Raw genomic sequence first — 25,231 nt, forward strand, 5'->3', positions numbered from 1 at the left:
AAAATCCTCTGGAAAAGGAAGACTGTCATGGGACACTACTTTCCCCTCAAAATTCCACTATTACTACTTCCAAAAATGCTACAGCTGCTACTCATTGAACATTGACTTATTTGATCAAGGAGTTTAATAGAGACCTTGAAACACAGTGCTAAACTCTCAATTACATAAGAGTAACACTGAAATAATAGTTTGATTCAAATATGAAAGACTGATATTCACTGTGCACATCTTAATGTTGTACTGATCAATATTTATTATAATAGCAATGGGTCAAGTGCCTATGTATGAGGTGAAAGGTGACACTCTGTCTCACAGACCTCACTTTAACAGGGTTTTTTAGCCTCGACTAGAACATAGATTTGGTTTCAAGGCTCACGTATTCTGTTCTTATGAACTCATTATAAGCAGCAGGCAGATGTTTATCTGGAAAACCAAATAATTGAAAGCATTTTAAATTAAATTGCTTGACCTCAGTATTCCTAAGATTTCAGATTTGACCCCGTTGCTAGTGAGCATAATAGAGCATGCAGTCTATTCAATATATTCATCTGGTGGCCAAAAACATGACTCTAAATGCTGATGTTGTAAATATGCCACTGTTTGCTAACACTTCATCAGGTTATAATAAGCCAAAGTTGTGTTTACAGCTTTTCAATAAAAATGAATGAATGCAGCTTTGACTATATGTCCCTGAAAAGCAAGACTAAAACTATGAAACCTTGGAGTTATGGATTCAGACCTAAAATTAAAAAAGCTGCATCGAGACAACAGCAAAGTCTTTTACTGTCACACACTGCACTAGAAACGTGACTATTTCACTATTTTATTTCTTCCCTGCTTATGTTCCCTTTGTCAGCCTTTTGCTGTCATATATGCTCAGTCGCAAATAAAACGCATTCCCAGCCGTAAAATGTGCAACATTTTTCTGACGCTGTCAGCCAGGAATACCGTTCGTACAAATCTTTTTCCTGACTGGGTCAGGGCTGCTAGCTGTGGGGTTGGCCGACCCTTTCTTATGATGTCCAGCTTTTCTGGAAATGTCCTTCTTGGGAAATCCGTTTCTCCTCCTACAGCCACTGAGTGTTAAAAAAACAAAGCTAGGTAAAAAAGAAAAGAGAATCAACACCAAGCAAAATGCTAAAAATATCATGTCAATGTTATAACTTCTTACATAACTTTCAACTTGAACTCTTACTACTAATACTAACTTCTGCTAGCTGCTTCAACGTCACAACAGACATGCTGGCCCACTAACCAATCACACCGCACGTTAATACTGAGCTGCACGTTAATGTTGACGTACTTGTAGACTACCTCAGTAGCTCTGGCATCTGTTGAGCAACCTCAACCTTGTACATATTGTACATGCAATTCAAAAGTTAGTTTTGAATAATGGCTGAAGTGCCCTTAAAAAAGGGTTGAGCATTATAATGGTTCCTTAGTCTGGAGTCTCCCTCATACTTAGTCTCAAATATTCATCTCAAAAAGCCAGGGTTTAACGAGCCGGCAGACTCGTCATATCCATGCAAGGCAATCTCACCCTTTCCACAAGGTTTTATACACGTTATAATTCTGCCTAGAACACACCGGTTTTCTTCAGTCTGACGGTTGTATTGTTCAATGCCACGTCTGTACACACTGTCAAGCTGACAGGCAAAGCTCGTTGTTCCCAGTAAGCCTAACTTGATGGAATTATCCACATGCGATGCACAACTCTCGTGTTTTTCAAGTCTTTAAATCCACTTGCTGTCCAGACAGTTTCCCTCCGAAAAGAAGACATGGAAATCAAAACAGGGCTTTTTATATATTTTAACAGTTAGCCAAGTTTTCCTTCAGAACCACTGTGGTTGAATTATCTCTTTTTCATCTTTTCCTTCTTGAGATATGATTAAGTCATCCGGTCGACGTGGTCCCAAATGTTTTGTTTCCAATTTTTGCTCCAGGGAGTAAAGTGATAAATTGTATTGTCGTTAAATAATCGGGTCATCGCTACTGTTAATGTAACATTAATATAAGTACAATATAAATCTCTTTTTAGCTAGCTATAAGACGTGTACACCCTTGCACCATTAAAAACAACTAACGGGATGCTTCTAGGGGCCCAGGCCATCAGGCTACACTCACAATCTAAATGTTCACGTTGAACGTGCGCGTACATGTGCATATGGTTTGTCGTACAAGTGCAGTAGGTCCAGTTCTGTCATGCCCCACCAAGTGGAAACGGGCAAGCAGCTCAAGAGAAGAATATGATGAAAAATTGCAAAAATGTTATAATGTAGACAAGGTTGAGGTTGCCATTATTGTGTCTGAAATAGAGAAAAGCCTATAACTTCTTCTGTACAACAGCACCCTCTGGTGGGGCCATGCACCACGGGCCCCAAATGCAAAAACTTTGATGGGAGAAATCTGTTTTCATTGTGTTTCTCCTCTCAATGATTCAGGTTTTTTAGTATGTGTTGCTATCTTCTTACTGATACTACTGACACCAGTACCACTTCTTCTACTGGTAAACATATTTGTATATCATGGTATATAATTGTATTGTTGTGAAAACACAGCTAAGGACTAAACCAGTGATATAAATGGTGTCAGGCTTCAGAATGTTTTTGCTTGCAGCACCACTGTGTGGTAACACTGGCTGCTAGTGGATCTGTCACTCAATTGTAACATTTTAGATTTTAAAAAAAAACATGAAACTAACAGTAAGAGGGTTTACACTGAGGGATCGAAACAGAAACATCTGTATGTTGTAGTGCGATGCAACAAAGCAGCCGTGTAATAACACTATGTTGCCTAAGATGTTAGTTATTTTTGTATTACTCAGTCTATAGTATGCTTTTAGGCTATTGGCTGTACTCTGCAGTGTTGTTTGGGACCAAATTATATTGAAAGATTATTGTTAGAATTGTCCATCAATTTACATAAAGAAGATCAAATTATTAGAACTATTATTTATGTAATGAAATCAGAAACCGTAGAGATGAATCCACATAACTCTAACTGTGTCCACCAAAATTAAAAAATAGTTTCACAAAGGTAGCAGTCAAGCTCATTAAAGAGTTTTTACTTTTCTGCTTTCACTTGTAAGATTAGATAAGCTAGTGTTACCATCATGGTGTTTAAAAATGTGTTTAAAAATGACTTTACAGACCACTGTCAGTCAACGGTCTGGTCCAAATGATTAAGTGGACCTTTATGACAGTAGCTTGTACTGCCTAGCTATTTAGTTATTTAGAATGGTGGTGCATGCTGCTTTTTGACATTTGCACAATAAACACATTATATTGATTGCATACTAAATGGATTTATATGGATTTACAATACATTAAATGTATCCAAAATTCCAAATCTATTCTGGTCCCTGAACCATTTAATCTAAATAAATATAAATACATCTGATGAATTATGAAATTAATATAGGCTAATACAAAAGCAGTATGTGCCATTTTTTTTAAATAGGCTAATAATAGCCTATTAGCTACAAGCTTATGTCATGAGACAGACACCTTTAAAGCTGTCTGTAACGTGATAGAGGATTTTGATCAAAGAATGGCAGTAGGCCTACTAGCAAATTGTCATCTAATCATGCAAATATTGTGGACCATAAAATTATTTGTTCTTTGTTTGCATGCAAAACAGCATCTAATGACAAAATGGCAAAATGTAAAGTTTAATGTTTTCACTAATAACCACGATTCCAAATGCACTAGATGTAGTCTATTGTAGTGGCCTAGTACAGGAATAGCAGGGATGCTGCTGTGAAGCTGTTCAAATCAAGCCTCCGTCTAGCTTCATCAATTTTACCGTAAAACCGGAACAAAATGTTCCCTAAAAATTGTGGAAAAATTATATTATGGAGTAATACATACGGTATTACAGATATTATCTTATACGTGTTCAACTTTATGTCTTACTCTGGGAAATGTTCAGTCATGTTACTTAACGAGGCGTTAGTAGTTACAGCAGTTAGACGCCGCTGTGACTTTTAGACACATTACGGTTTTATGTTGCTAGGGAGGGACTCACACGACACAATGGAGCTGCAATGACAACGTAGTAGATAGCAGGTGCCTGTTATTGCAGCTCACACGGAGCGCTATTAAGTGTCCCTCAAACTTTGGCAACGCGTGGTTGAAATGGTGTTATCCTTGGACTGCTAGCAGCTCGCTAACTGTTGTTTTTGCGCTGACGAATCAGCTTTGAGGGACAACCAACAGCTCCGTTAGCTAGATGGCTAGCTAGCTCAGCGCTTGAGCTCTGCTGCATATTACTGGCATTGATTCCCTGCTAACCGAGATATTAGAATCTGTCTAAGAGGTATCATGGAGTTTCCTTTTGACATTAACCAGTTATTCTCCGAGAGGGTCTCCATCTTGGACCAGACCCTTGTTGCTGGTCGTAAATCAGCAGGAATGTAAGTCAGAAGATGTGAATTATTTTTCTCTTTATTGTAACGTTAAGTTAGCGTGTTATTTGTAGATACAGTTACCAACAACAGGACCATCTCTGGATCTCTTATATAGAGAGAATGTCATTCCAAACTCCGTTTAAACTGTGCATTTAAGCCGACAAAGTTAAATGCTGCTGTTGTTTTGATGAAATATTTGATTTTTACGTTACAACTGTAATAATACAAATATAACAGGACAATATTGAGAAAATGACAGCAGGCTGTGTGTTCCAATCTAAGTTAACAAAACATGGTAAACGTGAACCATGGACACTTCATGCCCATCGACCGTCTAGAATCCTGCTTGTAGTAGTACTGTGAGGAAGAGGCGGAGCATCCACAGGAAGTGGTTTCAAACCTAGGAAAGAGCTTCCCTTTGCTGTTTGTCATTCAACCACTGCTTTTCACTCATATTCTATTACTCTGTTGTGATTGTAGGCCACAGCTTCAAGCCCACATAGCCACAGTTATTGATGAACTTGGGAGAGCCTCAGCAAAGGTAAGTCTCTGATCGTGTAGTAATATGTTTATGATTTTATTTGTTGTTTAGTTGTATGTGTAGACATGTGTAACATATGTGGAGAGAAACTATTTGTATAGATATACACTCTGTGATCTCAGAAACATATATTCCGTATCACTTAGAACCAGCATGTTCACACTGTGGTAGTGACTTAACACCACTAGCAATCCTGTCATAAAACTGAGCATGCAGACCTCATTGCTTTGTGCAACTGTCCAGACTGTCGAGTGGATGCTGCAATCAACTTCACCCCAGAAATGTTCAGTGGGGATGATATAACGGGATTTAAGTCGTCATGACATCAGCAAAATTTCATCTGACATAACATTCCTAAACCATTCCAGTAGTGCTGGGCGGTATACCGGTTTTATTTTCCCGTATGAAATTCATTTTTCACACACCGCCATAGCCGAAAGAACTGCTGTCACTCTTCAACAGGCAGCAAAATATATGGTACGCCGCCAAGAGCGCTTTGGTCGGAGCTACTTCACTAGAGTGTATTGAGAGGGACCTCTAATCATGGTTATAACTTTATAACACAACAATTAATAACCCACAACTAACGAGCGTTAGTTGTGGGTTATTAATTGTTGTGTTATAAAGTTATAACAGGGCAAAACACCACGACACAACAGTTTGTGACACATAAACAATTTGTAACACTAATAATTGTACATTTATAAAATTACACCGCCGAACGGCATGCTGGGTGCAGCTCGCTAGCTAGCTAGCTAGCCCGGTAGCACAACAGCCTGTTAACAGCTGGGAGAGGCTCCGTCGCTACAGTAACATTACATTAAAGAACAGAAAGGAGCGATGCAGGATGAACAAAGAGAGACCGGAAATGCACCAATAGAGTCTGTGCCCAAGAGAGGAACTGTGTCTGCTGTTTGGAAGTGTTTTGGTTTTAAAAAATCTGACATAGACCAAAAGACTATTTGCAAAGTCTGTCGAGCCACTGTTGTTACCGCTGGTGGTAACACGAGCAACTTACTCCATCACCTCAGCATAAAACATGAGTTGGAATACCAAGAGTGTGATGACGGCTGTCGGATTCGAGGCCGTCAACCAGTAACGTTAGCGCGAGTGAAACAGTGAAGCCAAAGGGTCAGACATCGCTTGAAGAGGCATTTGCTCGAGGCACTGCATATGACAAGAAAAGCAAGCGGTGGAGCGACATTACGAACGCAATAACGATCCAGCTATGCAAGGTAAGTCTTACCGAGGCAACAATACTTCAGCCAAACTGCTATCCCAACATTATAGGAACAAACGAGCACACCCTATAGTAAGCAAAGCCTTTATACATGATGACATTAACATGTTTTTTTATTCTATGTACTTCTGACAGTAGAGTAAGCCACTATAAACCTATATAAAAACACAGTCAAGGGAAGAAAAAAAATACCGTGATATACCGTGAAACCGCCAGAATCTTAAAAAATACCGTGATACACATTTTTGGTCATACCTCCCAGCACTACCTTCCAGTACCATTTCTGTGTTGTATGACAGCTAGCGTTAAGTTGAAAGTAACCATCATCCCCCTTGGGGCTATGTGATGTCATTGCATGCAATGGAACACTAGCTAGCTACCATCGGAAAAACACATTCATCTCTACCTGATCGCCGTGGTTGGTATGGTGATAATCGAACGTAACTGGTCCTTGAAATTCTGCTTTTTTTATTTGATGTTTTTATTTATTAATGTGAATTCCTGAGCACATTTGGATATAAAAATAACTAACTTAGTAAATGACCCATATATATATATATATATGTATGTGTATGTGTATATGTGTTTATGTATTGTTATATCTTCTGAACGCTTTGTGCTATATGAGTGATCTTAACAAATGTGGTGCTATTTGGCCAATAGATGGCGCTGTAGCAGCATTAACTACACAGCAAGGAGTCTCTGTCTAGGTGCTTGTGTCTTTAGCATATCTCAAGAAGCGTTCATTGGATCTAATTTCTACTTTTTACTTGGTGACTGGTTAAATATTAATAAGCTTTGAATAAACAAGCAAACAGTGCAGCAGCAGCAGCAGCAGCAGGGTTTCAGGGCTCTGTGGACTGAGTCCCAGCAGCTCATTGACTGCACTTCACTTTTGCTGCTGGATATACTAAAGTTACAACCAACTCTTCTTCACTTCCCTGGAGTAACGAGCAATGAGTGGTTCTCTACAAAGCTGCAATGAGCACCTCCGCTGGCTGTACAGTAGCTGCCTCTGCTCCTAATACTAGGATGGGTTAGTTTAACTGCCATGTGCTGTGTATATGTGTGAAAATAAAAGTTGATTTACATTTGTCAGTTATCAAAATATTGACGAATTAATGTATTGACTAACCAGTTAATCAACCAATAGTTACAGCACTACTTAAAGTAAAGCAAAACAGAACTATATATGCAGTATATATGTATATGTTTATATGCATATAGGATGTTGATCCACTTTCTCTGGTCCCTGAGTTTCGGTTGCCAGTAGCTCTGGAGAAGTTTTTCACAGCTGAGGCCACCTATTACCATAATCTCTGGTGTCAAGACTCACAGTAGATAGTTTCTGAATGTTGGTGCTGGAAGTAGTGGTTAGTGTAGTTCTGTTGCCTTCCTGCTTGCTGGCATAGTGGGCAACATTGTGGAACCTCCTCTTTACGTAGCACTGCATACCGTTTAGCAGCTGGAGGTGGGTACTGCTCAATGCACTCCTCTGTAGAGGTTAACCTTAAACCTTTCCATGTTTAAGGCTAATTAACTTTGTTAATTAGTATCTGTATCTATATTATAACTGGAGACAGCTACAGACGATACAGCTGCTGCTCTGGAGGCTGTTCTAAATGGATTCAAAGTACTGAGCAGCACTCTGCTGTCATGTCTGGAACATGTATTATTTTCGTCGTTCTGCTACGAGATCCCGGTTGAGACTCGTTTCACGGTCCCTCTTCTCTTCTTTTCTCTCCTCTTCCTCATTTGTGTCTGTAACTGTAACATAATGCTCTGACTGCCACGTCTCTACAACACTCTGTGAATCTTCCACCCTACAAGTAATGTAAAACATTTACACAAATCCTCCCAGGATAGACGGCGGGTCTATAAGGGAGACCCCGTCATCTCTCACTCCTTCACTCAGTGGCCTCTCTTTGGTGTTTGGGCTGCTGAATAATAGTTTTAAATTTGATAAGACATTTTTTAATTACAAATGAATTTGACATATACGGCATGTCTTCTAAATATCGTCCGACATCATACCCTAGTTCTTTTTTTAAATTTCTATTTTAACTCGCTTCGCTCCAGCACAAAGTGTCTTCATACTTCACCCACAGAATGAGCATCTGTAGAAAAGTCAAGTTTAACAACAGAAAGCTATATCAAAACAAATTTTAATGAAGATGCATGTGTTGGGGAAGTAGTGAGCATACGGCTGGATAAATGAGGATTAAATGAGATTATACTGCATCAGTTGTGTGACAGTTTGAAAACGGATGCTTTGACATCATTTCTCTGTTGTTACACGACCCGCCTTTACTTCAATTCACCAAGACTTTTCCTTTTTTTGATTCTTGGTTCACTGTGGAGAACTAAGCTTATTTTAGGAATTCAAGGTAACACAGGGTGGGTAGGGATTTACTGATGGTCATTACAAGGTTGATCTTTTGCAAAGTGAGGTATTGTTAAAAGTATTGTTGTGGTACCAAAACTCCGAGGTCATATCAGCACTAGTACTAAAAAAGCCAGCCCTTTACTGTTGATAGCTGTTTACCAGTGTTCATGTGTGCTGTCCACAGGCCCAACAGCTCCCAGCATCTATAACCAGTGCTTCCAAGCTGCAGTTCCAGAGGCATCAGCTCTACCTGCTGAAGGACGGAGAGAGCAACGGGTACATCGCACACCTTCCCTCAGCTTTCACTCATTACACACACACACACACACATTTTCACTGTTTGTCTCTTCAGCTGGACCTGTTCAGCTCACTATCACTGAGTCACACTGAGGTCACAATGCATGGCCTGTAGGGTCTTACTCATTGCTGCTCTACTTCCTCCATCCCAACCGAACTCTCTGCCCCTCCTCTCCCCACATACAGAGGATGTGGTGTGGTCGTGGGATTCCTCAAGGTCGGTTACAAGAAGTTATTTCTGCTGGTATGTCACTTATTTTCTTTAATTCTCTTAATTTCTGACTTCTCAGTCCAGCTATAATTCCACATCCTTCACTGATTATATGTCGATATGAATTTGCTTCATCGGCTGTTCAGGTTAACTGGTTGTATTTCCTCCACAGGACCGACAGGGTGTGCACATAGAGGCAGAGCCACTGTGTGTTCTGGATTTCTACATAGCAGAGAACTTTCAGCGACATGGCTACGGGCTGGAGCTGTTTGATTTCATGTTGCAGGTGAAACATTCCTCTCTCTGGGGCAAATTACTAGAAAGCAGGCTCAGTGCAGTGGAAGATGTTTTTACAGTCACCTTCAGGTTCCTTAGTTCAAAACATGAACAGGGTCTGGGCTTGATTGCTCGCCTTGATGTGTTGTGATAGAATACAGATATGAAGAGTGTTATTGTGACAGCACTGACCTTATGCCTGATAGAGCTGCAAAGGTTGGCTGCTTCCATAAATATTTTCCCCATTGTAAATATGCATCTGTGAAAGCTTTCTTTAATGATATCCACAATTATAGCTGGACCATTTCTGGATTTTTGATGCTCATACCGATGTCTATGTTTCAGAGTTTGTAAACTGTATAGATATATTGACCTGGCTAATATCTCTGTCCAGCTCTGTCTCTAGTGTTCCTCAATATATACAGACAGGAGTCTCCTGGATTAATAATAATGTAACGGTAGTATGTAGGGCCCCTCAAGTGCTATGTCAAAACAGTAATACCCACTTTACGCAGCTAGCTGTGCAGATATGTGAAAGTACTGTTCTTTAGTACTGATCTTGATCTTTAGTACTGATCTTGATCTTTAGTACTGATCTTTAGTACTGATCTTTAGTACTGATCTTGATCTTTAGTACTGATCTTTAGTACTGATCTTGATCTTTAGTACTGATATTTAGTACTGATCTTGATCTTTAGTACTGATCTTTCAAACCCATGCTCATGTCCATCATTACTTTGAAAGTTCTCTGTCACCTACATTGTTGATGCAGAAAAGGATTGGGACTTCAGAAACCCGGGATGCCCGAAATAACTTTAAAGACTCATTAAACCTCAAACTGTATATGGGTATTTATGAATACAATGAATACACTTATCCCAGCCTTGCATGTAAACTCAAATTCACAAATGTTTATGAGTGTGTACTGTATTTCTCACGATAACATGCCCTTTCCAGAAGTTACCTAACCATAATCACAACAGTAGTCAGCATGCTAGAGATTAGCATAAACACTCGTGATTAGCATCAGCTAATTCAAAAGGTAACCGCTTTAATGAATGGTAAGCTAAACACAGTAAAGTCCAGCTACATGTTAAAGTAAAGTAGACCAAGGCCAGCACTTCATGAGGTTTGACTGTAATGCTACAGTGGTTACGGAAAATGAGCTGACAATAGACAGGAGTGGTTGTGTCTTAGCCCCCCATCTCTACCCATGTTGATACGTTTTTGCATTTTGAATTTCAAGGTTTGAGGTACTTTAGCTAAAACTCTGGGGTTTAGTTAGTCTTTAACAACTTTGTTGAGAGAAACAACATCTGAATATTGTAAAACCAGTTATCTGCCACCTGCAGTACAGATGATGATCACAGTTCATAGCTTTGTGCTGTTTATCAGTGACAGCATGTTTTCTCTTTCCCTTCTGCAGCACAAGAATTTAGAGCCAGTTCTGATGGCTTACGACAGGCCCTCGCCCAAATTCCTGTCTTTCCTGGCAAAGCATTACTGCCTGACACCAAGTGTTCCTCAGGTACAGTCTGTACTTTCTCTGGGTGTGTAACATAAGACAAAGCGGTAGTATTAGCAATCCAAGGTGCTAAAAGATAGCTTCACATCTTTAACCCTGTGCTTACATGAGCTTACTGTCTTTTAATGATTTTATTTTCAATGTATACACTTAAGTTGAAGTTAAACACTTAATGTATCCATCAAAAAGAATGGTACATAACACAAATACCAAACCCAGACGACCAACCATAAAACATCCTTGACAATGACAATGACAATGAAATATGAATTGTTAATAATCATATGGACTTTAGGGATTTTCTTTGGGAATCACTTGGAACCCTAAAGGATATGATTTCAGCATAGTCCTCTCCATTAAATCTGTGATGAGGCCCAAACAGAGAAAAATCCATCCACGTCTGCTTGGAGAACATGTGTGAGCCTTTCCAATGGGACAAGAAGAAGTTGAAACAGATGGTTTTACATTGTTTAGCCGATGCTGTAAGAGTGATAACCGTCCACAGTACCATAGAAGACTAGTGCTGCGTTAACACTAAACCTTGTGTTACTCATGTGAGTTTGATCTCACATTTGTCTTTATTCACGTCACTCGTGCTAGCTGCACCAGAGAGACGGGGGGGCTAACCTCCATATAGATACCAACCATGGCTGAAATAACCATTGTTGCTGCTTTGTTCTTGTTGTGGAAGTCCCAGATACGTCCGAAAACCGAACGCTGTCCTGTCTGAGTTCATAACATAACGTGTGAGTTATCACAATGTACAACTTTAAAAAAGCACGGTTTCCCACAGGATTTTATGAGACTATGGTTGGTGGAGGGTCCGAGGGCATTTTGTACATTTGAAAGTTAAATGCATCAATGTGGTGCACTTTGAGAGCAAAATGAAGAGGCTAGATCTATGAAGAACCTTGTTCTCTTATTCCAGCAGTGTATTCCAGACAGTATTAGTTATCCCGTCTGAATTGGGACATGAATTACACATAATGATGTTTGTCAATTTGAATGGTAATTTTCCACGTCAAGAAAGTTTCAGTTTACTACATCTCTGTCCCATACACAAATGTGACGTTATCTTACCTGAACATGTTTTATCAAGCCTCTTATGAGTAATCTTATCTTTAAGACCGTGTTTGTGTGTGAGTACATACATCCCAGTACAAAACACACCGGCATCGTAGCTTCAGAGAGAGAAGTCACTTACGCCTCTCTTGGGTGTGTTGTTTTTCAATTACGTATTTTCAGTCTTATATGTCAAAAGTTTTACGACAAACTACGATTTGCTTGACTTCCAACATGATCCTTTAGATTGACTAACATCATATGAGTGATTCATGACGCAATTCACGGGATCAGAAAAAGTTTGTCCCTTGAAGGTATCCGCATAAATAGCCCAGTACCATATAGCATAGAAACTTCTCCAGTCAAGCGATATCTGCAATATCTTTGTTTTGCCCACATCTAAAAAAAGCAGTTTGTCCGAGCATGTGAGCGTAGTCGAGGGTGGGCGGAGAGATCGTGGTTGGACCGCAGAGCGGATTTTTTATAAAAGTTGGAGCATTGCCTCATCTACTATTACATTTCCAGCCCGGTACCGCTCGCAACATGAGTTTGAAGCCTGCCGAGGTAGCCCGCATCATTGTTAAACCATACCGAGCCCCTCCATTAAAACTCTTCACTTTACTACCATACAAACAGGGTCCCTTGGTGGTCGTTACCCATTAGCTTCATGTCATTCTACAAGGTAAACGTTGTCAACATTTAAGATGATCAACTTGACAGTTTTGAATGATGAGCTCCAGTTTATGAATCAAATAGCTTGTGAAAGAAAGCTGTGTCAGGTTTAGTAGCTACAGCTAATGTTTCAGATCAACATGTAAGAACATATAAGGATCAGACTCAGCAATATTTAGGACTCGGATCAGCATCAGGGCCGAGCTGTCTGAAGTGCTTCTGGTGGTCTATATTGAGTGAGGCGTGTTCGTTCTGGTCTTATTCATCAGTCCCTCCTTCTACATGTTGGCCTAGAGTTCCAGCCACTTGTTTCCACTTGACGGCACCTTATCAAGCATGAGATGTGGTTGAAAGATCCAAAAGCTAGTAAGCTACATATCTTGCTCCTAAAGACTCAACCTCTATGCTCATAGCCACAGGAAGCTCGCTGCTATCCACGCCCGTATAACCAGCTCAGATCATGTAAACACAGGGTTACAGACAGACACACCGTCGGTGTAATGCCCTGCATCATTGTAAAACAACATTACTCACAGCCGCCTTTATCATGAGCACCTTAACTTATCTTGTCTTTCTTTTTATTCTGTCCAGGCCAATAACTTTGTGGTGTTTCAAGGCTTCTTCCTCAACAGATCAGGTAACTTTTCCACTACTCTGATGCCATGGCTTTGTTTTTGTTGTTGTGAAAGGTGTTATGTGATAGTTTTTCTTCTCTGTGGTAATATGAGCGTTGAGGTCAGGTAAGTGTGCGTGGGTTCAAACCTGACGTCCCGACCAGCTGAACCTGTATTTGACTGGCTTCCTTGGACATTCTATGTCAACCCAAAATCAGTTTACATGTGTCTGGAAAAAGAAGCTGCTCAATGCCATAACAACCACATGCATTTGTAAATACTTGTGGTCAAGTTCAGTTACATCACATATGTTGCATGCTACAGCTTTACAGTGAATTCTTGCTTTTGGCATCACAATCAGTTCATCTTTTGTTGCACATGTCCATGTGGAAGACAAGGGTCCCCCTCATTAGAGATTCTGGCTCTCGACCCAGGACTGCTGCTCTGCTTTTATTCCAGTTCCAAAATCTTTTGTTTCATCAAACTCTCCCAGGCTCGCCCTCCTCTCTTCTGACGGATCAGGGGCTGTACGGCTGTTTGTAAGGACTTTTCTTTTCTCATACGTCCCCATCATCACGTCCTCCTTCCTTTGTCCCATAATTAAGTCCATACTCTATGTATGAAGCTCTTGGTCTCACTTAGTTTCTCAGCCAATGTCAGTTCCTCTATCACCTGTATATATCTACCTATACAGGTCCAATATATGTCATGTATTTTGCCATATATTGAACCCAGAGAGCCACAACCAGAGACCCCCACAGACCCCCTGACTGACAAGACAATACCCGCCTGGTTCCTGACCCTCCAATGTCTCTAAATGTGTGTCAGTTGATGCTTTGTGTGACACTCTGCCATCATTTAGCCACATGAATGTGATCTCTGTAAAGTATAAGAACATGCTAAGAAGATAGGTAGCCTCCAAAAAGATTGGATTGCTTTATTGCACAAAACAGGAAGGGTTGCCATTCATGCACAGAAAGTACAGCCTACAAAACAAGGCCAGTGGTACACAGACACACGCACTGTTTTCTAGTTGTGAAGCTTCTTTCTGAAGCACAAAATAGGACAGACTGTAGACTGAATAGAAAAGGCTTCACTGTGTTTAGCGGCTAGCTGAAGAGAGCTGAAGTCCTGACGTCACCTCTGCTGTTTCTTGTTAGAATTCTAAAGCCCTCATGATTTAACTAAGTTTAACAACTTAACAGTTGGTTTCTGGTTTCCATAATATTATCCACCCTCACTCTCTTCTAAGTTTATCTGTCAGACTTCTTAGCTGTAGTCTCTGCCAACTAAAGACGCCTTCGCTGTCTGACACTCCCTGTCCTGCTACTGTTAGCCCTTTGTAGACTTCTGGCCTCTTCTGTTGAACTGGTCACTTTTATCCCTCCAGAGGAGAGAAAGGATGCTGTTCGCTGAAGAAGGCTGAAAGGAGAAGTAGTGAAGACATAATAATATTACTTATACTTATCAAGATGTATGGTGTTCACTGTTATATTATCGGGTTGCATCTTTCTAATATTCTGCGTTATTACAAAATGTCAGTGTGACAGTTTTCTGTCATTTGAAACTAAACCCAGAAGATCTGGTTTCACCGTACCTCTGTTTGCTCCTCAGGCAGCGAGTTACCTGCTCTACCTGGTAGCACGGCGGTTCTTTTTAATAGAAACTGACATTTGGCGATAGTTAAAGGAGTTAGCTTGATGATGTGCAAACTCAACTTTTACATTACTTCTCTAGTAAAGGAGATTACATTCAAACTTTCAGACTCAATGGCTTGATATAAATGTGTTTTTCCTTTAATCCATTTACACCATGATGATTGAAGTTGATGGATTGTACTAGTAATACATTATTATTTCATAATGATAACTCTCACCTGCATACTGCCTTAGGTTAATGGTGTTGTTGTTGTGTGCTGGTGAGTGTGTCTTGCACTGCGTGGTGCTCATGGACATGTTTTGTACCAACTGTTAGTTATTCTTCAACACCAATAAGAACCAGATAGCATGAAAGGAATCAAAATGCATGTGTGAAACAAATTGTACATGTAAGAAACATTGGTTCTAACAATATGGCTGGTGTCAGATGGAGGCTACCAATCATTGTAACCATTTGTGTCGAAGCCCCCTCAGTAAAGAAGCTTCAAATCCACCTCAAAAACATCTTAAACTACTCCAGTAACTGTGAGCAAGAGCAACTATTTCACATGGCAGAAGAGACGATTGTTAAGTCTCTCAATAAGTCCAGTCTTTGTTGACAGAAATGTTGCTCCTGTTCCCAGATCTGGTTCAAGTTGCTGAAGATCTCAAGACCAGTATGTGAATTGTGTTTTGGGGCGGATCCTCTCTTCAAGCTTTCACAGGCTTCACCACTGGATCATTTTCTAACGCTGTTATCATGTAGCTTCTGAAGGACGGTGTGTGAGCAAGGGAGATCCCATCATGTTCTGACTGTGTTCTCCTCCACAGCGGCGCAGTTGAGAAAAGTTCCCCTCAGAAAGCCGGACGGAGAGATCAAACCCTACTCTTTAATGGAGAGAGAAGGTGAACAGCCATAGACAGACACATTGTGACTGTGGTGTGGTGTATGAAAACTGATTTTCAACTGTCATGTTTGTATTTGATGAGGGGAGTTTATATTAAGCCTTCTACCATGAGATGGAAGTCAAACTGTATTATATTTAGGCCAAGTTGCTCTGCCTGTGCTCCTATTATGCCATATAGATCAAAGAGTTCATCACGTTTAATGCCCTGCGTTACAAAATGTAAGTACAAGGGTCAGCCCAGGTCTAACTAACCAACCGTCTATCTCAAATACAGTTCTATTAAATATGACAGAAACATTTAGATTAGCATTTACAGCCAGACATGTTTGTGTCTCAAAACCAAACACACTAAAAACAGCATTACTTGTTTAAGTCCGAATGGGGCACAATATTTGAATAGTTAAGAAGACATGGTGATGAACTTCAATAACTCCCTAAGTTTGTATGAAGCATGATGGGCAGGGGTGAAATATCTCACCATAAAAATATATATATATATTTATAATGTAGATTAGTTATAACTGCTGACTGGCAGGTGTATTTACTGCCATTTTAACTTTAAATTATTATCTTTGAATTGGTTTTAAAGGGCACCCCACCAATTTAAAACATCCGTTTACTGTCTTCTGTGTCTCTCGGGAGCTTTACCCCCATTACATCATCAAGGTGAGCATTTAACAGGCACAGAGGGTCTAACAAAAGATATGGTCGAGATAATAGGAAGTGTGGGATCTGGTGTCCTCCTCCAGCAGCAGTGCACTACTAAATTGCTGTAGTACTCTTCTGTAAGTCGGCAATGACTTCTGTGCACAGAACAGCCCCTGTGTTTTATTCATGAGTACTCCAGGTGGCCATCTCAAACTAATCTTATCAGTTGTTATGAGTAACATTTGGTACTTTTCTCAAGTTTAGACAAAGCGTTCTTTCAGGTTTGCCTGTGAAATCTCTAGATATCGTTCTTTGTTCCTGTTCAGTGGTGCTTCAGGAGCAGCGGGCTTGTCCTTGGCCGTTTGCTCCTCCTCACTCCCCCCAGCGGTCGGGATCCTCCCAGTGCTCCCCCTCGCTCAGCGTGGGATCCTCCCCCAGCAGGGCGCCCCCTCACACCTCCCCAGCTTCTGCCCCTGGGGGCCACAGGGACCAGAGCCCACAGTCGCCTCTCATCGAGCGCTGCAGAGCAAGACGCAGCAGGTAAGAAATAACAAACATTTACAGCTTTTAAAATGTTTTTTTAAACATTTTTAACAAAAAAACATTGCATGTTGCATTGCATGCAGGATGTAAATCCACATTTCAGACATTTGAATGTGTTGGGCTCAGTCTGTCAGTCAGCATGTGTAGACATTCAGTATACCTTCCGTAGCACAGACATGCTAACGCCAGTTAATGATGTGCTAACTTACTCTACTAACGTTAGCTCCACAGGATTCTACATAGAAATGTAACGTCTTGAAACGAGTATCACTATTACTCAACGTTTACCATGACCAGCTCCAAATCCACTAAAGCATGAACATGAGGAACATCTGAAAACACTGATGAGAGTCTGTGGAACAGAGACGGATAGTTGTTGGACACTGGTCAGAGCTGGATGGAGCTGTGCTATGATTGGCCAGTCTGTGTTGGAGGGCGGGACTTAGCGAAGGGTCAATTGTCTCTGTAGCATCTGTTAAAACCCCTGCGTGTTCAGTGGATTAAGATTTTAAAGTTACAGGTTCTAGGTAGAATTTATAGTCATTCTCTCCGTACAGTATACTCTTCTTTCAGTGCTACGGTGTACACAATAATAACGAAACAATGATTTTAAAGTCAAAAAACAAGTCCCAAGACAATAAAATGCAATTAAATTGAAGTTGCTAATCTAAGTGACACTTTTTGAAATTGGCCTTCTGCTTAAAGTTTTACTTTTTGCCACTGACAGGCTCAGATTGTTATTATAACTGTGTGGTTATGGAAATAACCCTACAGAGAAGCAAAACATTTTATGTTATAACTTCAGAGACAGCAGGTACACAGAATATGGCATATATTCTGTGTACCTGCTAGTGGTATACATTATCTGAAAGCTCAGAACCTGAAGATTAATTGAGCTCAGTGGTGTGTGACATGTTTAGTCATAAATCAGAAATACATGTATTAATTCATTCATTATATTGTATAAGCGTAAATTGCGTCCATTAAACGTCCTCAGTCTCTAGTTTGACATTACCGATCCCTTGAGCCCTCCGTCCAGAAACGGAGTCTCTGGATAACCCACAGATCTCACTGTGGATAGTGTGTTTTAGGCTATTTCATTGGAAGAAAACGGGTCACAGTGAGGTCTGTGTCGCTGCACGTGGTCAGAGGTTCAAGAGACTAATACCTAGTGACTGAATGCAGTTTAACGGTCGTTAAGTCCTCTTCCAGATTTAAATGATGTCCCAAATTATTCACATTTAATATTCTATCACTATTGGTGCCATTTAGCTTCTGCTCCATTCATAAATTGGTGTCTTTCAGTTGATTGAAAACTTTCTAAACACTGTCTCTGTCTCTCTCTTTCCCTTCATCTTTTGTTCTCCATTCCACTCCATTTATCTTCTGTTACTTATTTGATGTACACCGTCTCCTCCTCTCACTGTCATCGTCTGCTCATACTTCATACGATAGTTCCCTTAATAGATCTCATCTGGGCTTCCATTGACCTGCCTCTGACTGGCACTCTTCTCTTTAAAGGAATGGCTGTGTTGCTTTAGAAGTTTCTGTGACATGAAGTGTGTTAACATGTGCACTAGTATCTTATTCTGTTTTTGGTCATTTTCTGAATATCCTGGGTTTTCATATCCCAGTATGAGTTTTCACCATCTCAGCTACTACGTTCTGTAAAAAGACACAATGTCCAGAATCCTGGTTAAGGTGTTGCAACAGCATCCTGCTGTCATAACCAGGACACTAGTGCGCATGTAGACACACTCATAAAGAAGAGGAGTCTGTTGTTAAAACATAGTGGTGATCCACTGGGCAGAGGAGAACACCATGGCTCTGTCTCTGCTTGCTCTTTTCTAGAACCCATTAAAGTATCTGCCACAGAACTCCACATGTGAGATTGCCTTCTGTCACACACTTTATTAGGGCCCGAGCAACCAACGTCGGTCCAGCAAAGGCCCTATTGAAATTGTAAGTTTTTGTTTGTTCTTCTTTTTTTTCAGATTTTTGTTTTTACACTTTGGGCACATTTTTTGAGTATTTGCCATACTTTTCCAAATTGGGCAGACTTCTCAGGTCTGGTGAAAATAGCCATCTGACATAGGTTGCACATTTGTGTGTAAAGAAATGGCTCTCTAGCGCCCCCTACCATTTGGACCGGTGACGCCCCTCGGCCAGTATGTCCGATTGACTTGAAATTGAACACACATGTCCAATTCCGCTAGATCTACAAAAAAGCCTTTCAGACCCCTACACTCCACCAACCGAAATTTTCCGCAATTTTGAATTTTATGAAAGACACATTTTTGCAAACACCTCCTACACGCTTGGTCCGATTGACACCAAATTTGCTTTGGGTCCTTATTGGATGTAGGTCATCAAAAGTTTTCAAAAGCTTTTTGATATCCCTTTGCGTTTACAAGATATGGACCAATAAACTTCTTAGGGGCATGGCTTATATATCAATACACATAACTTCTAAACCATTTGTCCTAAAATCACCAGATTTGCAGCATATGTGCACACCACACCCTGCCATTTTCTTTCCATTCAACCACTAGGGGGCGCTACAGTACACCTGCAATTTTGTGCTTTTTTTTGTCACTTTTGACATTTTTCAGCCTTTGTACTCGAACTCCTACAGAATTTATGCGATCGACTTCAAATTTGTTCAGGATGCTCTTAAGACCTTTGTGATGAAAAGTTATCAAAGTCGTGAGTTTTCATGGAAGAACCTTGACACGGTGGGGCGGCGATTTTGCCTCATTCGGCATGAAATAGGAAGTTGTTTTAACTCCAAGGTATATTATCCAATCTGCACAAAACTTCTTATGCATGCTGCTACTTAAAGCTCGAGAACATTTGAATGCTAAAATCTTCACATAGTCATAGTGCCACCTACTGGCAAAAGGAAATCTCACATTTTATACTTTTATTTATTCCTCCTATCCAGTTGACCTGATGACTCTCACATTTGGTAAGAATAGCCTTAAGATATTGAAGATGATTCATCATGAATATTGTGAGTTTTCGTTGAACGCTGTTGTCGTGGCAACGCACCATTCACCATGAAAAAGGAAGCTGATGGTTCAGTGGCTTGCGATGCTCAAAAACTCATGGAACTTTGCACATAGGTCATAGATAATGGGAAGACATATTTTATGACAAATTTTCAAAAGGGCTGCCCCATCGCTACGTTTCACCTACATGTATGAAATTTGGTAGGCACATGTAACTCATAGAGACTTAAATAAAAGTATCTTGGGACCAAGCTGTAAACTATACCGGAAGTCGGTCATTTTGACTTTTGAATCATTTTTCGATAGATTAGTCGCTATACTTTAACGAACTCCTCCTAGGGACTTTGTCAGATCCACTTCAAATTTGATCAGTACAATCAACACCGTTGTGATTAAAAGTTATCAAAATTTTACATTTGACGGAATGGCTTAGCCGTAGCGGGAGGCTACTTTACATGATTCCCCCTCTAAAAAGGTGATGTAACTCAGCTGGACTTGTTGCAAACGGTCCCAAACTTCCCATGCTTGATAACACTCATGGCCTGAGGATGTCTACAAGCTAATTTCCACTAATACTCACAGCGCCCCCTGCTGGCAAAAGAAAATCTGCGCTTTATGACAAACAGCATCCGATTCACATGACTTTTACAAGATGTGGTTTACACTTGATATAGAGCAACATAATGCATGTTTGCGCGTGTTCTGTAACGCCACACAGCGGATACAGGACGCGGTGCACGATTTACTAAGCATCATTTCTAGCATCAGCAAAACTGTCGAACTCGCGGACGCGCTGTCCGACGCTCGCGGACGTTCTTGGCCGTGCTGGCTGGAGTCCCGCCGGCACCCCCGACGTGCGGGACGATACGAGGGCCCGTTCATTGCTGCTCGCAGCTTTAATTATTATTATATGAGATGAGGCTGCTCTTTCTACTCTCCTTCTTTTCATTCTTGGGCTTTTTATTTCTTATGAGTTTGGTTTTATTCATACACCATGTGTTTACTCATTCATGTTTTGTCATATTTTGGTTTTACTCAGTTTTGTAATTATGTCCTTTTTTTGCCCCCTTTATTTTCTTGCCCTTGTCTGTCCGAAACTGTCTTTTGAATTGCATGTCCATCCCCTCTTGTACTCCTGTCCTCTCTCTTTTTCACCCCACTCTGGATGTTTTGGGATGCTTTCATCCTCCTTGCTGGTGGTCACCATCTCTCTGGTGCAGACTGGGTCTAGTTGCCAGAAGCAGCCTGTACAGTCGGCACATGGACAGCAGAGCTGCTGGGCTGCTGGACAGACCCTTAATACCAGGTAAGGTAAAGTGAGGATCAGTCAAACTAATGCTTGGTTACTGTGTTGTACTGGTCATCAATATTACATGGTCAAAATGCTCCATTTCCATGTCCAGATTTCAACCAATCACAGAAGTATTGTAATTATTAGGTATAGAATAGATCCAAATTAAATTGTATGTATCAGTGTGACGATACCAAAGAGTCCTGCACACACTTTATTAACAACAATTCTTCTTCAGACATGAATGTGTGCAGACGAAAACATTATTAATAAAGCGTGTACATGATGGACGATGTGTGGATTCTTTGTTTTCTTAATAAGGCTTCATAGTGTGTAAGAAGTTTTTAATTATTACCTGTGGGTTGTCTTTGGATAACAAAATCCTCTTAACTCAAGGATCGCTTTGTCAGACTTTCCACTGCATGTCACGGTCTCATCAGGTGTCGACACTTCAGTTGCGTGATGACGAGTGGGCGTGGTGTAACACCTCAGCCACTGACGAAGAGTGGGACTTGGTTGAAAGACGGTATCAAATACATTCAGGCCACTTTATGCGTCCAATATTTTTCCTCGCTGTAGAGAGAGTAATGTCATAGAATAAAACAGGGTCACAGTCACATCCGTAGATGTGATGGGCAGGTGGCACCTTGAACAGCAGCCTCTGCAATCAGTGTGTGAATGTGTGTTCTGATGGTTGAATGTAAGCGCTGTGCACTACTTTGAGTGCTCAGAGGACTAGAAAGGTTCTATACAAGTCCGTTACAGTACATTAAGCTGTTAGGTTTTAACTTTTTTCTTAAGTGTAATTTACAAGACTCATTCATTTTAGGGGTGAATTATTGATTTAATCTATTTTGAATTGATTTAAAAAGTGTAAAGATGCTGAATGTTGCTCTTGGCGGCTTCTACCCTGAGAATATGGAGCCCCTGAATGAGTGAGTAGTGCCGGAGCAGCACATTCAGGGAGCTCTGCTCATGTGTTAGGACCTTGTGCCTCCTCAGGTCTGAGACCAGTGGGGGATCAGTCACACGCACTGGGATACACAGACACACAGAGGTCGGCCAGTATTCACACAGCAGGAAGCAGGTATTTACACCACTTCACTAGACACTTGGACATAACAAGCATGAAAGAACCAGCTACTGGTTCGATTAGTCTTTCGCCCCTATAGACACCTGATTCTGAGCATGTTCCCTTATGTCCAACCTGGATAAACATGTTCACGTTTTCATGCCAATCAGCCAAGAAATGATACACCGCTCATGCCAGGATCAGACCGCTTGAGATCCGCTCAGCAGTGGACCGACCCTACAGATGTGTTTTTTACCTGTTGTGTCTCAGTGGAAGACAACAGACAGTCGGTGTAGACATCGGTCCTAAACTCATCTAAGTTCTTTACATGAACACACGCCTTGTCCTGTGAGCTACCAAACAAACATTCACCACAAATGTCACTGGTCTGTTTAGATCCTGGTGTGGTCCCTGCTCTTCAATACCACTAACAACACGCTGTCTGCCCATGACTTGTAGGCTACATTCGCACGCACGCGCACGCACACACACACACACACACACACACTCCAGCTGGCTGAGAAGAAAAGCAGCATTTCTGATATTTCCACAAAGTCCTTTTAATAATAAAAGCTCTTAACAGTACATTAGCCCACACACACTGACATTATGTTTGTTGTGATGTAGGGGATGTAAATGATCTCAGCTGGACTTGATACTAAATGTTTTAGTCCTTTTGAAGGCACATTGAAACGTTCAGTAGAAGGAAGTGGTGGCTGTCGAGTTGCTCTCTGCCGTGCGTTTTAGTCACACATGTCTGCACATAGGGTCATTATGCAGTGAATTGTTATGTCAACTTTAAGGCAACAGTCTTCCCCTTCCTTCTGCTGACCCTGTACTGTCTTGCCCCTGAACCCAGATCCCAGCCTCTCTCACTTCCACCTCTGTGTGCATCCAAGAAGGATAGCATCCACAGGCAGACCTCCGTAGACAGCACAGAGAGGCTCCTGGATTCACATGCCAAGGCCTGTGGTGCTCAGGAGGAGATCAGGGTTTTGGACAGTCCACAGCGTCCAGCACCAGGCATGCTGGTCAGCCAGAGACATATGTTGGAGAAGGACAGTGACGGAGGCAGGCGAGGCTGGTCCTGGACTGTAGGAGAGAACTGCTACACCGCCCAGTGGGTGAAGCAGAAGCAGGAACACAGGAGCACCCGGCCCTGGTGATCGGGAGCTCGTTCTTATATTTAACTGTTTACAGCATGTAACTGTATTGTATTCTGGAACCATTAAACACTTTCAGAACACAAATATGTGCTGAAGCAGAAACTTTCAAAAGTCACTTCAGGGCCCAAACTCTGATCTGTTGTAGAAGGGGTGAGTCTTAGTGCTCATCTAGAGTGCTGCAGCAAGGAGTCCTACAACCACCAACTGAGTCTGAAGAGAGAGTACATGAGACGACTACACATCCTCACCAGAACACTGTCCTCCTTTAGCTTAGTGGAGACGTGAAGACTGAGACTCTATCTTGACTTTCTAAGCATGAAGAACAGCTGTTCATCAGATGAGTCATTTCTTTGAGATGAGTCAGACTCTGCTGTCCAGTTAGCTTAGAGGAGGGTCGATTCTGGGCTTTTCACCCATGTTGCTACACACAAACTGAACCAAAGCAGGAAACGCACCAGGATCCACATCAGCTGTGAATTATGCTTATATAATGTGCTTACAATCCATATGGAGGCCAATATTCTGTGACAGTCTATCAGCTGATGGATTGGTGAGTTACAGCAGATGTACTGATATCTACAACATGGCAACAAGTACGACTTTGATAGTAGACACAAGTCCAACCGTATGTTCTGATAGTACTCATCCCCACTGGCCTTTGGATTCCTGCATTGTTTTGGTGGTTTTCACAGAGAACAATCAGGATCACGTCTTCAACAAGACTGAAAAAAACATTTATAACCAAGATAGGAGGCTCAAGTTCCTCTATTAATGTGTTTTTTATTTTTTCATGGTGCTTACTTTCCTCTGTTACTGATATTACTTTTATCACTATTACTTATAATTATTACTATTATCATTATTATAATAAGTAATTACCATTATTGCTGTTTATTTCTGTCTATTATTAATATTATTCTTTTGTTTCTGTTTGCTTTCAATCATTACTGTTATTATGATTTCCTCATTATTATTGTTAGTAACATTATCTATACAGCATGATCAAACGCTCACATGCACACACATGACAAACAATCAATCTCATCACACAACCCTTGTCCTCCTGTGTGTGGTGCTGGCACTGGGCCTGGCCACTCCACTGAGTGACCAGTGATCACTTTTATACTCCTCAGTCTAAACCCGTTATTGTCCTCAGTGTACTTACGTCCTTTGTTCTCGTCTCTGTCTTACTTTGTATATTCCTCAGCTCGTATATGTGTTTATGTACGTGTCTGCACTTGTTTTGTACTCACCTCGCTACACAATAAAGAAAAAAGAGTTTCTCTATTTACACAAGGTTGTGAAAAGGCTAGCGTCATCAGGGCCACAGCATGGGAGCAGTGCATACTGGGAATTCTTATGCTAACTGGTCTTGAGAATGATCTAAGCAGCATTTTGTGTTCAGCTCTGCTCTCCTTTGACAGCGATGCAGATTACTGCTGCTAATTAATAAGCAGTGACTCGCTGCTTTCACCTCAAATACACATCCTCAGCATGCTGTTGTGTGAACACATCAGATCATCTCCATGTGTGTATGATTACATGCTAATCAATCTCGTTAGCTCTGTACAGGGCAGGACTGGCTTTACTAATGCCAACATGATACCCGAGACCAGAACAACTGTATTGTGACTAAATAATTCTCACTCAAGGTCCACTTTCTAGCTTCCAGACGTAGGTCATGTGATGACAACAGAGTAAACTCCATCCACTTGTGAAAACC

General features: G+C 41.0%; 1 protein-coding gene across 3 annotated transcripts; it reads left to right on the top strand.

The window, feature by feature from the left end:
- Positions 1–4,022: 4,022 nt before the first annotated feature.
- Positions 4,023–24,393, top strand: atat1 (alpha tubulin acetyltransferase 1). 3 transcript variants are annotated; one of them, XM_031871238.1, is made up of 13 exons: positions 4,023–4,414; positions 4,889–4,949; positions 8,760–8,851; positions 9,059–9,116; positions 9,256–9,369; positions 10,786–10,887; positions 13,210–13,255; positions 13,726–13,771; positions 15,701–15,775; positions 16,752–16,965; positions 21,200–21,285; positions 22,273–22,357; positions 23,202–23,331. In XM_031871238.1, the coding sequence occupies exons 1-13, from the start codon at positions 4,323–4,325 to the stop codon at positions 23,247–23,249; spliced, it is 1,119 nt and encodes a 372-aa protein (XP_031727098.1). In that variant the 5' UTR covers positions 4,023–4,322; the 3' UTR covers positions 23,250–23,331. The 3 variants fall into 3 exon arrangements, with proteins under 3 accessions (XP_031727098.1, XP_031727097.1, XP_031727099.1); XM_031871237.1 differs by lacking the exon at positions 13,726–13,771 and having other exon boundaries at positions 23,202–24,393; XM_031871239.1 differs by lacking the exons at positions 13,726–13,771; positions 22,273–22,357; positions 23,202–23,331 and having other exon boundaries at positions 18,424–21,289.
- The last annotated feature ends 838 nt before the right edge of the window (positions 24,394–25,231 follow it).

This window comes from Anarrhichthys ocellatus, unplaced genomic scaffold (genome assembly GCF_004355925.1).
Source record: "Anarrhichthys ocellatus isolate YVR2014 unplaced genomic scaffold, GSC_Weel_1.0 scaffold57, whole genome shotgun sequence".
Classification (NCBI taxonomy): domain Eukaryota; kingdom Metazoa; phylum Chordata; class Actinopteri; order Perciformes; family Anarhichadidae; genus Anarrhichthys; species Anarrhichthys ocellatus.

Bases quoted from the DNA above. Each gene is read 5' to 3' on its own strand.
- atat1 (XM_031871237.1), top strand. From the start codon at position 4,323: ATGGAGTTTCCTTTTGACATTAACCAGTTATTCTCCGAGAGGGTCTCC. The intron at 8,852-9,058 runs GTACATCGCACA...CCCCACATACAG, and splicing joins AAGGACGGAGAGAGCAACGG to AGGATGTGGTGTGGTCGTGG. The intron at 13,256-15,700 runs GTAACTTTTCCA...TCTCCTCCACAG, and splicing joins CTTCTTCCTCAACAGATCAG to CGGCGCAGTTGAGAAAAGTT.